This window comes from Abramis brama, assembly GCF_963993115.1.
Source record: "Abramis brama genome assembly, chromosome: 18".
Classification (NCBI taxonomy): Eukaryota; Metazoa; Chordata; class Actinopteri; order Cypriniformes; family Leuciscidae; genus Abramis; species Abramis brama.
The window spans coordinates 8,854,132-8,866,639 of NC_139980.1; the positions used below are offsets into that span (position 1 = coordinate 8,854,132).

At 41.5% G+C, this 12,508-nt stretch overlaps 2 protein-coding genes across 2 annotated transcripts; one reads left to right on the forward strand and one right to left on the reverse strand.

The window, feature by feature from the left end:
* The first annotated feature begins 736 nt into the window (after window positions 1-736).
* Window positions 737-8,688, forward strand: LOC311069032 (uncharacterized protein). The gene is made up of 8 exons (XM_084091957.1): window positions 737-824; window positions 1,038-1,090; window positions 1,172-1,202; window positions 1,287-1,649; window positions 1,934-2,062; window positions 2,469-2,662; window positions 2,827-2,908; window positions 3,413-8,688. The coding sequence occupies exons 1-6, from the start codon at window positions 805-807 to the stop codon at window positions 2,575-2,577; spliced, it is 705 nt and encodes a 234-aa protein (XP_083948083.1). The 5' UTR covers window positions 737-804; the 3' UTR covers window positions 2,578-2,662; window positions 2,827-2,908; window positions 3,413-8,688.
* Window positions 8,689-9,258: 570 nt separating this feature from the next.
* On the reverse strand, window positions 9,259-12,032 carry ccn2a (cellular communication network factor 2a). The gene is made up of 5 exons (XM_084092024.1): window positions 11,692-12,032; window positions 11,231-11,447; window positions 10,887-11,138; window positions 10,515-10,726; window positions 9,259-10,424 (listed from the first exon to the last, which is right to left on the reverse strand). The coding sequence occupies exons 1-5, from the start codon at window positions 11,743-11,745 to the stop codon at window positions 10,128-10,130; spliced, it is 1,032 nt and encodes a 343-aa protein (XP_083948150.1). The 5' UTR covers window positions 11,746-12,032; the 3' UTR covers window positions 9,259-10,127.
* Window positions 12,033-12,508: the final 476 nt, after the last annotated feature.

Here is a 12,508-nt window from a genome sequence, read left to right on the forward strand (position 1 = left end):
TGTGATCCACCATGGTACAAAAGGCTGAGGCACAGTGAAATTATATGTAGGCTAGCCTAGAAGTGATACTTATACATAAATGCCTATATCTGATCAATTAATATTGCAATGTAACTAAGTATGTAGGCTTTAGATTTACTATTGGAGTAAATGGCTACCCTCAGATGAAGGAGGTTCGTCGACTCAGAATATAAAATGTATTATTCATACTTACATATATGAAAGGTGCTTATTATATATTGTAAAATGCTAAATAGCCTATAATGAAAAAAACTAATCAATAAATGTGTCATGTTTGACACTTTATCTGTTGAATTACTGTCATTGTCAAGCCCTCTAAGTTTAAGAGTGGTTAGCTGCCCCCTAGTGGACCCCTGGTCATTGTTAAGAACTGCTGGTTTAGCTCACCTACTGTGTATGGAAAGATGCCTTTTTTGTGTGATTCCAAGCAGAGAGACGTTTTTCTAAGATAGCACCCTAAGTCATGAACTTGTAAAACACAAATATAATGTTAACTGGCCTATTGGCCTATCTGAACCTTCTTGCAATCACAGTAGCTTCAATACTAGAACACAAACATAACAACCTAGCAACCTAACAGGCTCCTGACAATGAAAAGCTGTACACAATATGAAAATATACAGAATAGATTATGAAAATGAAACTTGCGTTGGCTATTGACGGCTTTGTGATATAATTGGCATGCATCAAACCAGACGTCATACCTGCCACGTGGACATTCTTCTAAACAACTCACCTGTCTGAGTCGCCATTTTACAAACCCAAAACGAGAAGTTATTAAGAATGGGAACCCAGCATTTTAGGTAAATTTGAACATTTCCTTTCTGAAAAGTCAAAGTAACAATAGATTCTTATTATATATCCTACATTATTATGCTAGAGTATAGTATTGTTAGAAAGATTAGGCCCTACATTGCTTCGAGTCTAAACAATGTGCGCTCTACAGCTCTGACATTTTTCATTCCTAAAATTCATCTTGATAACATGTATAAGCCTGTCCCTTCTTTTTCAAATAGCTTTGATTTGTATTTGTGGCTGCCAAAAGAATACAACAAACTCATGAAAAGAGGTATGAAATGACACCATTTCACATCAAATAAGTATTAGAACTATAAATTAAATATTAACTCATGCTTTATTTCTAACACAGCCGAAGAATTAATGAGGAGCATTCTGTCAAGGTTGGATTTGTAAATTAATATGACAGATTTTTATTCTCTGATTCTGATTATACCTGTGTTAAAATACCTTTTTTTCCCTTCTAGGTCTAACGATTGGCCCATGGGCTCTATCAACAGTTTCTATTTAAAAGCTGGTGGTCAATTTGGCCCAATCAAGTTCATTAATATGTGTGTCCCTGACTCACTTTTGATTGCCTTATATTGTTGCTATGTTCAACATGAGCATGTTGCATCTTTATTCAACTCTTTTGAAAAGCTGAGGGCACCTATGGTCTTTTTAAGAGTTGAAATGTATGATGCTGCCAAAGCATCTTGGTTATATTTGTCTCAATTCAGTGTCACCAAAAATACATCTGAAAGAGACCAGTATGTCATAGATGCTTGGAGTGAGCCAGAAGACCATTTACACATATTTAATGAGCTTATAGTGAGCAACGACAAACTGAGGTAATTGCATTGGCTACTTTGTCCTTTCTAAACTAGCATTTTTTAAACGAAATCAACGTGTCTGGATGTAAAAGTACACATGAACACATTCTGTAATTCTTTGGTAACTTTTCATTGTTTGAAAAAAAAAAATCTTGTTAGAATTATCTGAGGAATATTTAGATGATTAAGTATACTCTATGATATACAGTAGTCTCAACTTTTGTTTACCTTACTGAACCTTACTAGTGACCCAAACATGTCCTGAGTCGCATCATTTAACATTATTATTTTCTCTACTTCAGCAAATTGAAACATCTTGGCAATGTGCATGCCCTGGGGTTAAGTGATCTGGATCCTTTGCTCGTTCTAGTGGACATACATAAGGGAATGAATACAGCGCCACCTTTACATATTGAGGATGATTATTACAGGTAAAAATGTTTTTGGACATAGTACCACCTCAAGTACAACAATGTCTATCAGTGATTTTGTAAGTTACTGTTTAAGGTCAAGCTGTTTTGCTTTTTCTTAACGTATAGGGGTCTTCTCTTTTGCTATATGTAAACAAAAGCATTTAACCAATAACTCCATTGCTTTAGCTGCTAATAGGCTAGCAACTTTATTGTGCTTTGGGAATTAAACTTTTTATTGTGGCCTTGCTTGTTCTGAAAAAATATCAATTGGCTTGTCTTCAAGGTTGCATCACAAATGGGTTGGCTTCATACTCTCATTGATATATATATATATACAATATATATATATATATATATATATTGTGTGTGTGTGTGTGTGTTGTTTAACCCCTCCACTGAAACTTTTTAATGGATTTTTTTGAAGGCCCTATGAACTCCAGTTTCTACTGATGTCAAGGAGGTCCTTCCCTCTTCACATGACTGTGGCTCTAAACCTCTTTGATCGATGGCTTGTCTATGATAATGAGAAGTAATCCTATATGGACTTTAACCCCACACAGGCTGATTTTAAAGGAGATTTCATTATCCATAATGCTGGCTATGTTAAAACACAGAATGGTATGTTTATTGACCATTTTACTCTATGTGTGCAATTGTTTAGTGTTCATACTTTTTCCTATTTTCACGATTTATTATAACAATTTTTTCATTAAACAGTTTTAAAATATTTAATAATAAACAGTATGACTGTCTCATGTATGCCTTTACCTTCTTTTTACCAGTGCCATTTGGAGTAGCTGAAGAGGGATACTGTGGCACTGTTCCATTTAATCGCGGTTCTCAAAAGGAACACATCGACTGAGTGTGAGATTAATCCTGTGTTTGTCCTTATGAAAAGAAAATATATTACCCTATATATGAATGATCAATATATTAAATGGTTAAACAGTATATTTGAAAATATACAGAATAATATATTGTGAAAATATATTACAATATATTGAATAATGCATAAGTTATTGCCGCTTTTAATATAATGAAAAATATGTGTAAAATATATTTACTAATAAATACATAATGTATGTAATTTTATAACTTCATAACATATATGCGATCAGATATGGTACTGCATGTGTAATATATTGCAGATAAATTTACTCATGCAGCATAAACATATATATAATATAACAAATCTTTTAATAATTTACATTATAAATGTTTCATATTTTCAAGCTAGTTAACAGAAGCGTGAATTCTACCAGAAAGACTCCACTGCCATGTCATTAATTTATAATTTCGCGCAGCCAATCACAGCTTGACATCAAATTTAAAAAGACTGATCTTACCCTCCTATTTTGTTTCCTGTAGGTGTCGTAGCAAAGTTCCCCTCCATCCTCCCCACCACCACCATGATGGCTCCTGTCCACTCGTTTGGGGGTAGGCTCCACCTCTGCCTCTATCATCAGACAGGACCTACCAGTTAACTTCCAGATCTGGACGGAGGACGGGGCCTACACCAAAGAACTTTGAGACATACATTCACATTTAAATACACAATAAAGGATACAACGTTGTGATATGCAAAAACGATGTGATCATCGCAGCTGGCCCACCTTTACAGGTACTCTACCCTGCCCCATCTGTGAGCCAGTGGCATCGCTCTCTCCTCTCTTTCTCTCCTCCTTCCAAGCACCATCCTTCTCCCTGGGCCAGCTCAAGGCTTGGCTACATCTCTCAACACTACAAGAGTTTGGTGGCTACAGCCGATCATGAGATGGGCACCCTCCTTCCTTGATGTTTCGTCGATTTAAGCCCATAACACCTCGGGAGGGCTCGACAGCAGATCCAGTGTCCTGGATCTACCCCTTCTGACCACCACCCAACTCTATGCCGTTTTTAGTCCTTCAACAGGTTTGCTCTGCCACCGCACCTCCTGCTGTATCCAAAGTCAATATCTGGTCTGAGGCTAGTGAGTGCTATCTCCTCTGGGAATTTGAGCTGCTTCTTCAGGTCTGCCCGCATCTCCCAGTCATTTGCTAAGGCCAGGACCCCTCTGCTCCTCCGTACCGCTGCAGTGCTCTCTCCTGTCCTGACGAAATGGATAAAGTGGTGCCCATCAGAAAGTTGTTTACGATTCTTCCTTGCCTGTTCCACACCATCCGCCAACTGAGACAGGATCTTATCGTGACGCCACTGGAATTTCCCGTCTGCCAAACTTGACCGGCATGCTGAAAGGACGTGGTCAAGATTGGCTGTCTTTCCACACAGCGTGCAGCTGGGGTTCTCTGCCATCCCCTAAATATGGAGGTTTGATGGAGTAGGCAGGACATCGTAGACAGAACACATCAAGAACTTTATCCGACGTCCTTCCATGGTCCAGATGTCCTGCCACGTCAGGGCCCTTTCTCGTACGCCCTCCCACCTTGTCCAGCTGCCCTGTTTTTTCATGGCAACAGCCTTGACATTCCGGGTTTCCTCCTCTGCTTTACGGACCTCCCTCTGCACCATGCCGCGATGTTCTTTTGGGTCAGCTTTTTTCCAGCTTGTTCTGGTGGAGCAACCCAGTCCAAGCCTGCCCAGAGCTACTGTCCCAACGATGTCAGCATGATGCAGTCGATCCTCAGCCTCCGTCAGTGCTCTGATGGCTGACCATTTACGACCTGTCCTGATCACAATACCTGCTCGGCGTACTCTTTCGTCCTTGGTGTCTCGCGGCATCATGGCCTGGCGTGTCTTTGTCGCTTTTTACTCCTCGACCACTGATGTCACTGGCAACTGCAGCTTGCTGCCTGCGCTATACAAGCCAATGGAGCAGAAGCTTCTTGGGACGCCCAGCCACCTCCTCAAATAGGTGTTAATCTTCCTCTCCAATCCCTCGATGGTAGAAACAGGTACCTCATAAACAAGCAGAGGCCAGAGTAGCCTTGGAAGTACCCCGTGTTGGTAACCCCAGGCCTTATATTTGCCGGGTAGGCCGCTCTTCCCTAGGGATGTCATCCAGGTATCTACTTGGATAATCATCTCCCTCACACTCTGCTTATCATTGAGGTCTGCCCTGTACCATTTCCCCAAGCTCTTCACCGGTCTCTCTTGGACAGTTGGGATGATGGTATCTTTGATCCTGAAGCGGAACCGGTCCTGGATGCGCCCCTTACTCAATACCAGGCTTCTGGACTTTTGTGGTTTGAAATCCATCCTTGCCCAATCGGTGAGTTCAACCAGATCCTCCAAGATCCATCTCCCTTCAGGTATTGATTTTGCCGTGATGGTGAGGTCATCCATAAATGCTCTTATACACTCACCTAAAGGATTATTAGGAACACCTGTTCAAATTCTCATTAATGCAATTATCTAATCAACCAATCACATGGCAGTTGCTTCAATGCATTTATGGGTGTGGTCCTGGTCAAGACAATCTCCTGAACTCCAAACTGAATGTCAGAATGGGAAAGAAAGGTGATTTAAGCAATTTTGAGCGTGGCATGGTTGTTGGTGCCAGACGGGCCGGTCTGAGTATTTCACAGTCTGCTCAGTTACTGGGATTTTCACGCACAATCATTTCTAGGGTTTACAAAGAATGGTGTGAAAAGGGAAAAACATCCAGTATGCGGCAGTCCTGTGGGCGAAAATGCCTTGTTGATGCTAGAGGTCAGAGGAGAATGGGCCGACTGATTCATGCTGATAGAAGAGCAACTTTGACTGAAATAACCACTCGTTACAACCGAGGTATGCAGCAAAGCATTTGTGAAGCCACAACACGCACAACCTTGAGCCGGATGGGCTACAACAGCAGAAGACCCCACCGGGTACCACTCATCTCCACTACAAATAGGAAAAAGAGGCTACAATTTGCACGAGCTCACCAAAATTGGACAGTTGAAGACTGGAAAAATGTTGCCTGGTCTGATGAGTCTCGATTTCTGTTGAGACATTCAGATGGTAGAGTCAGAATTTGGCGTAAACAGAATGAGAACATGGATCCATCATGCCTTGTTACCACTGTGCAAGCTGGTGGTGGTGGTATAATGGTGTGGGTGATGTTTTCTTGGCACACTTTAGGCCCCTTAGTGCCAATTGGGCATTGTTTAAATGCCACGGCCTACCTGAGCATTGTTTCTGACCATGTCCATCCATTTATGACCACCATGTACCCATCCTCTGATGGCTACTCCAGCAGGATAATGCACCATGTCACAAAGCTCGAATCATTTCAAATTGGTTTCTTGAACATGACAATGAGTTCACTGTACTAAAATGGCCCCCACAGTCACCAGATCTCAACCCAATAGAGCATCTTTGGGATGTGGTGGAACGGGAGCTTCGTGCCCTGGATGTGCATCCCACAAATCTCCATCAACTGCAAGATGCTATCGTATCAATATGGGCCAACATTTCTAAAGAATGCTTTCAGCACCTTGTTGAATCAATGCCACGTAGAATTAAGGCAGTTCTGAAGGCGAAAGGGGGTCAAACACAGTATTAGTATGGTGTTCCTAATAAATCCTTTAGGTGAGTGTAGGTACCTGTTGGATGCCACTTGCCAACACTGCGCCTCGATGCAACTTCTCTGCTGATTTAACGAGAAGGTTCATCGCTGCTGAAAATAAAATCACTGAGATTGTGCATCCAGTGACAATGCCCACCTCTAGCCTCTGCCATTCTGTGGTAAAGTCTCCACAGGAGAAGCGCATGTTGAAGTTGTCATAGTAATGCTGCAAGAGCTTCTGGAATCGCTCTGGGACATGGTAGGTCTTCAACGTCAAATCCACCAGCTTGTGGGGTATCGTCCCAAACGCATTTGTTAAATCCAGCCACAGAACTGCCAGATCACCACGGTTCTTCTTCGCATCTTCGATAATCTTGGTGATTATGCTGGTGTGCTCAAGACAGCCTGCCACCCCTGGAACTCCCCCTTTTTGGACGGACGTGTCCATGTACCCGTTGTCCATCATAAAGGTGGTCAGTCTCTTCGCCAGAATCCCAAGAAAAATCTTGCCTTCTACATTAAGGAGTGAGATGGTACGGACTTGCTTAATCCCTATAGAGTTTTCTTCCTTAGGGATGAAGCATCCCTCAGCGACCAGCCAACTATCAGCAAGGAAGTCCTTCTTCCATGCAACTCTCAGTAGCTTCCAAAATCATCTCTTGAGCCTTTTGCAATACTTGTACATCTTATATGGAATGCCATTCGGCCCTGGGGCTGATTTTGCTCTGGCCTTCCTGAGAAAGGTGTTCACCTCCTGCCAGCTCAGTTCTTCAGCTCTAAAGGGGATGAATATTACATGCAATGCTATTTTTGTCTTCATTTATAAACATTTTATATACTATGTAGCCATACATGGTCAATGCATATATTGCAGTATTTTGAAATGTAATTCCCGTATATAGAAATGTATTATGTATATCGCATTATATTTTGCAGTATATTCCCATACATTTTTGTTCCGTAAGGGTGGTGTTGGGGTTTGTTTTGTTTATTTGTTTAAAACAGGCCTTTAAGTAGGTTTAGCTCATTAAATTAGGTTTATTTCTTTTTGGTGACTGGTCTTTTTTTTTTTTTGTGCAACTTTTTGATGTCTTCTCATGTTGGTCCTAAATTTGGGTCATCTCTAGGGCAGCAGAACACACCTCCTTTATCACTACTATCATTATCCTGTCATTCATTCATCCCTGTTTGTATGCTACTAAGGGCCATTTCATAGGCTAATTATATGTCGTAGACTAATGGAACAAGAAAATTAAGTTGAAATCACAGTGACCCGTGGCTACTATAAGCATGAATTAACTGCTTCGGAGCTCGTGTAAAATGTCTTTGAAAATAATCAATTTCTTCATTACGTAATTCGAGTCTGACTGCAGGTCTGAATTTAATAATATTTCACTACTACACACCACAGTCGGTCCACTAGATGGCGCTCATTTGACACAACTTTAATAGTTTGCACAGAATAGATCAAATCCTGTAAGTGTAATTTGTGTGTGGCATCCCCAATTTGAAAATGATTCTGAAATCAAGAAATCAAGTAAGTTTTTTTAATGTTATTATTATTATAAACATGGCAAAATGTGTGTAGCTATATGTTTTCTAATAGCCAAAAGAGTTATACTGACAACGTTGTTTGACAGTGTTCATATTGCTGGTGCCATTTTTGACAATTGTACATCCTTCTCATTATTGTACGTTTAAGAGCTAAGACCCCCTCTGTTAAACCCACTGCCTCACAGCCAAATATAGCTGCACATATTTTAGTTATTGTCCCTTTTTAAAACCGTTTACTATCTCCTCTGTTTACTGTTTACTACTTTCCTCTTTTGCATGTACATCTGTTTCTCTGTGTGCTTTCTGTCTGACCCCTGTGCAAACTCATTGGAAGTCTGAGAAGGTTTCTCAGTGTTTAATATTGTGCTTAATGGTGTTTAAGAACCGTTTAAAAGGTTTTTATTGAAAGATTTTAAGAATTGTATTCGGCAAGGATGTATGAAATTGATCAAATGTGGCAGTAAAGACTTGAATTGTTACAAAACATGTGTATTTAAAAAAATGCTGTCCTTTTGAACTTTCTATTGATAAAAAATGTATCAGTTTCCACAAAAATATTAAGCAGCACAACATTGATAATAAAAAGAAATGTTTCTTGTGCACCAAATCAGCATATTAGATTGATTTCTGAAGGATCACGTGACACTGAAGACTGGACTAATGATGCTGAAAATTCAGCTTTGCCATCACAGGAATAAATTACATTTTAAAATATAATCAAATAGAAGACAGTTATTTTAATTTGTACTAATATTTCACAATATTGCTGTTTTTACTGTATTTTTGATTAAGTTAAGCTTAAGAGACTTTAAAACATTTAAGAAAAAAATAAAAAAATCTTACCCTACACTTTGAATGGTAGTGTATATCAGTTGTATATGTTTATGTTATGAGAGTGCAAATGAGAGTGTCTATTCACTGTCTGTTTTATACATTATCTATATATGTAGCCTATGTGTATAGGCATGTGTCAGGACTATGTGTGTGGTCTTGAGCTTGATGGACCGCACACAATGCAACTGTGTGGTCCGCAGTAGTCATTTAAAAATGGCATTGAAGTAAGTGTGAACATGAGAGGCCTTTGTGAAAACATGGTGGTGTTCATGTGTGGTTGACCTCAGGTATAGAGGTAACTAGTTATATAAGAGGAAAAATGACTCGGAAGATGGCAATGTTTATATAAAAAATATATTTATTTAAAACTACCAAAGTGAAAACATGTAACTTTTTGGTCACACTTCTCAATAAAAATATTGGACAAGCTGTACCAAGAACAGTCATGTCAGCACATGAAGCCATCATTAAACATGGTGAAGCAAGAAAATAAGAAAGACAAATGCTTTGAATTTAAATTAACTTAAGCTGTACAAAATATGTACATTATTTACAGCTTTCAAAAAAATAGATACTGTAATTAAAAAAAGAATGAAGCTACAATTCATCCAGTCTTTTTGACGGGGTACTGACTCTCTACCAACAGGAGGAGCCAGATAGTCGAAGTCAAACACTCAGTGCTATATTAACCTTCATAGTTCTTGGCCAAACTTCATGTCTCAGTTCAGCTCAATCAAACTCTGAGCCAACAAATTCAACTAAACGTAAGAGCACATCAGTTTTTCTGTCTCTTTCTTCCGCCTTCTCTCAGCTTGGTGAGGCGATTAGCTTCTGGGGTTAAAAGCTGCCATCTGTTTCTGCCCACCACAGTTTAGGGGAGGGGCTTGGCGTCATCTGTCAATCAGTGACACTGGGCGTCACAGAGTCGGACTATAGTGCAGTATTGTTTTTTAGGGGGCGTCCGAACTGAGCCCGGTCATTTTACAAACCCCACCCCCTAGCCTTAGACATCCACCATGACAAATTAATACACATACAGCATATAAATCCAGAGCCCTTGTACAAGATACAAACATACACGCAAAAAGGCGTAAAATGAAAGCAACAAACCATAAAAAGACAAACAAGTACTTTGTGCTGAGATATGAGATGGATATCTGTTCAATTCAAGTGGACAGTCACTGCATGGAACTCCTTGCCGCCGCCTCCTCACGCCATGTCACCGACCATCTTCTTGTAGTACATGGACTCAAAGATGTCGTTCTCCCCGGGGCAGTTGTAGTGGCATGCGCAGGTCTTGATAAACATCATCTGTTTCTTCATGAATTGGCCGTCGGGGCACTTGAACTCCATGGGCAAGGTGGCGGTTCTGTGAGGGGTGCAGCAGCGACCATCCGTGCACACACCGCAGAACTTGGGTCGGTAAGACTTGGTAGTGGTGCAGCCAGAAATCTCAAACTTCATGGGTTTGGAGACACGTGGCGTGCGGATGCACTTCTTCCCTTTCTGTAAAGACATAGAATGAAAAATTAGCCATCAAGTTATGTGATGTCGTCATGGTGTTATGATTAGTTAGTTGGTAGGTTGCCCACTTACCCTGATTTTCTCCTCCAGGTGTGACTCGCAAGGGCGGACCATGCAGAGGCGGGACTGCTTCTCCAGACGACACTCGCGGTTGTCATTGGTGACACGGGTAGAGATTCCCAATCCGCAGGTCTTTGAGCATGCGCTCCATTCTGTGGTCTGAACCAGACAGTTCTCTCTCATCATGGAGGGATCTGGCCCGTATGTCTCCTCCTCTCTATAAGCTACGAGACAAGACAAGACGTTACTCAACACATTCCAGCCAGCAGCATGATGTCATCCTACTATTCATACCATTACATCATCGCATTCCAACCTCCTTAATGGCGACCATTACTGTGTAAATTTTGACTCAGAGAACAGTCAAGATCAAGGAATGCTCACCTGCCAAAACTGGTCCCACAAAGGTGTTCTGGGTAGGGGAGTCACACACCCACTCCTCGCAGCACTTCCCTGGAACCTTCACCCTGCGGGGCATCGGGCAGTCGGGGCTGGGAAGCCTGATGTCCATTCCACAGAGGGGCACGCAACCTACTGCACCGTCCAGACACGTGCACTGGTATTTACAACTGCTCTGGAAGGACTCTCCGCTGCGGTATACCATCCCACTGAACACACAAGTTGCACCTTCTCTGGCTGTGGAAAGCAGATGGAAGGGGGTTTACAACTCTGACTCAACTCAACAACAAAAGACTCAGTATCTGTATGTCAAAAGCCAAGACCCTCACCTGTGCAGACCCCGATACGACGGTTGCTTGGGGAGCCGTAGTCACAGTAAAGGCCTTTGTGGGGGTCGCAAACATCTCGCTCTGTGCACAGCTCTCCCAGCTGCTTGGCACACACCCGGCAACACCCACAGGTGTCCGGCACCAGACTCACGCCGGGCGAACACTGGGGTGGCACATCAGGGCATAGGCACTGTCCACTGCACTCCTGAGCCACAGCCTGAGGAATAAGACACAATGTTCTAGTGAGAGTTTGTACATTTGCTCAACATTGACCTTAAAGGCAGTCTCTGAGGGGTTTCGTTCTAGAAATAGAAATTTTGAGGAATTTCATGAGCTGTTTGTGTCTGACAAACATCTGAAAATGTAACCTGATCACGCTATTTCATAATATTCTAAATCTCCACATGCATTCAGACATGATAGCTGTCTCAAGCTCATAATAGTGCATTAAGAGGACTTACCCATCTTAAGAAAGTCAGGCACAGCAGAGCAATCAGATTCATTCCAGAAAACATGATGATTTCTTCTTTACAATCTGTATCAAGAAAATCTTCTTTTGTGATCCTACAATGTCTTGCCGCTGTACCGCAGTCTTCTCTTCAGATTTGATCAAGTCGATCTCGTTGCGTAGTCTTTGAATCTAGTTCCTCCTGATCTTGTCGAGTGAAAGCTAGAGTTTAGCTTCGGTATGAAGTTTAAGCAGAGCCGAGTTGAGTGACTGTTGCTTCTCTCTGGAGGACTTGGAGTGTTCTGATTCTCCAGCAGCAGCTGAGCTACCTTTATACACGCTGCGCTGCGGTGGACTGCCTCCACCTCAATGGAAAGCTGGATAAACATGGGCATTCCTGGCATTCTTTCCAAGTTTCCTGCCCCCCTCCGCTCTCCACTCCCCTCTCCCCCTCCGCTAGACCTGCACCCGCTGCCATCCTACATTCCTGGGCTGTCACATAGCAAAATAAAAGTGCAGTCTTGGCATTACCTTGCAGTGCTTGGTGGTAGTTTAAGCAATTTGTCTCAGAGATAGATGGGTGCATGTTTTTCGGATTTTGGCCATCAGGGTCTTGTTCTCCAAATAACTGCGTGGTGATTGACAGTTCAGAAAGATGGTGTTAGATTATCAGGGGCCAATAAGCATCAGTTAAAGGACAGTTTATCTATAAATGAAAATTCTGTCATTATTTATAAAAAGAAGACATTTGGAAATTTTTTCCATTCAATGAAACTCAGTGGAGTCCAGTGTTGTTGTTTTTATCCCCATTGACTTTAATTACATTGGCA

Bases quoted from the DNA above. Each gene is read 5' to 3' on its own strand.
- LOC311069032 (XM_084091957.1), top strand. From the start codon at position 805: ATGGGAACCCAGCATTTTAG. The intron at 1,091-1,171 runs GTATGAAATGAC...TTTCTAACACAG, and splicing joins CAACAAACTCATGAAAAGAG to CCGAAGAATTAATGAGGAGC. The intron at 2,063-2,468 runs GTAAAAATGTTT...ATTTTTTTGAAG, and splicing joins ATTGAGGATGATTATTACAG to GCCCTATGAACTCCAGTTTC.
- ccn2a (XM_084092024.1), bottom strand. From the start codon at position 11,745: ATGTTTTCTGGAATGAATCTGATTGCTCTGCTGTGCCTGACTTTCTTA. The intron at 11,448-11,691 runs GTAAGTCCTCTT...CTTATTCCTCAG, and splicing joins GCCTGACTTTCTTAAGATGG to GCTGTGGCTCAGGAGTGCAG. The intron at 10,425-10,514 runs GTAAGTGGGCAA...ATGTCTTTACAG, and splicing joins ACCTGGAGGAGAAAATCAGG to AAAGGGAAGAAGTGCATCCG.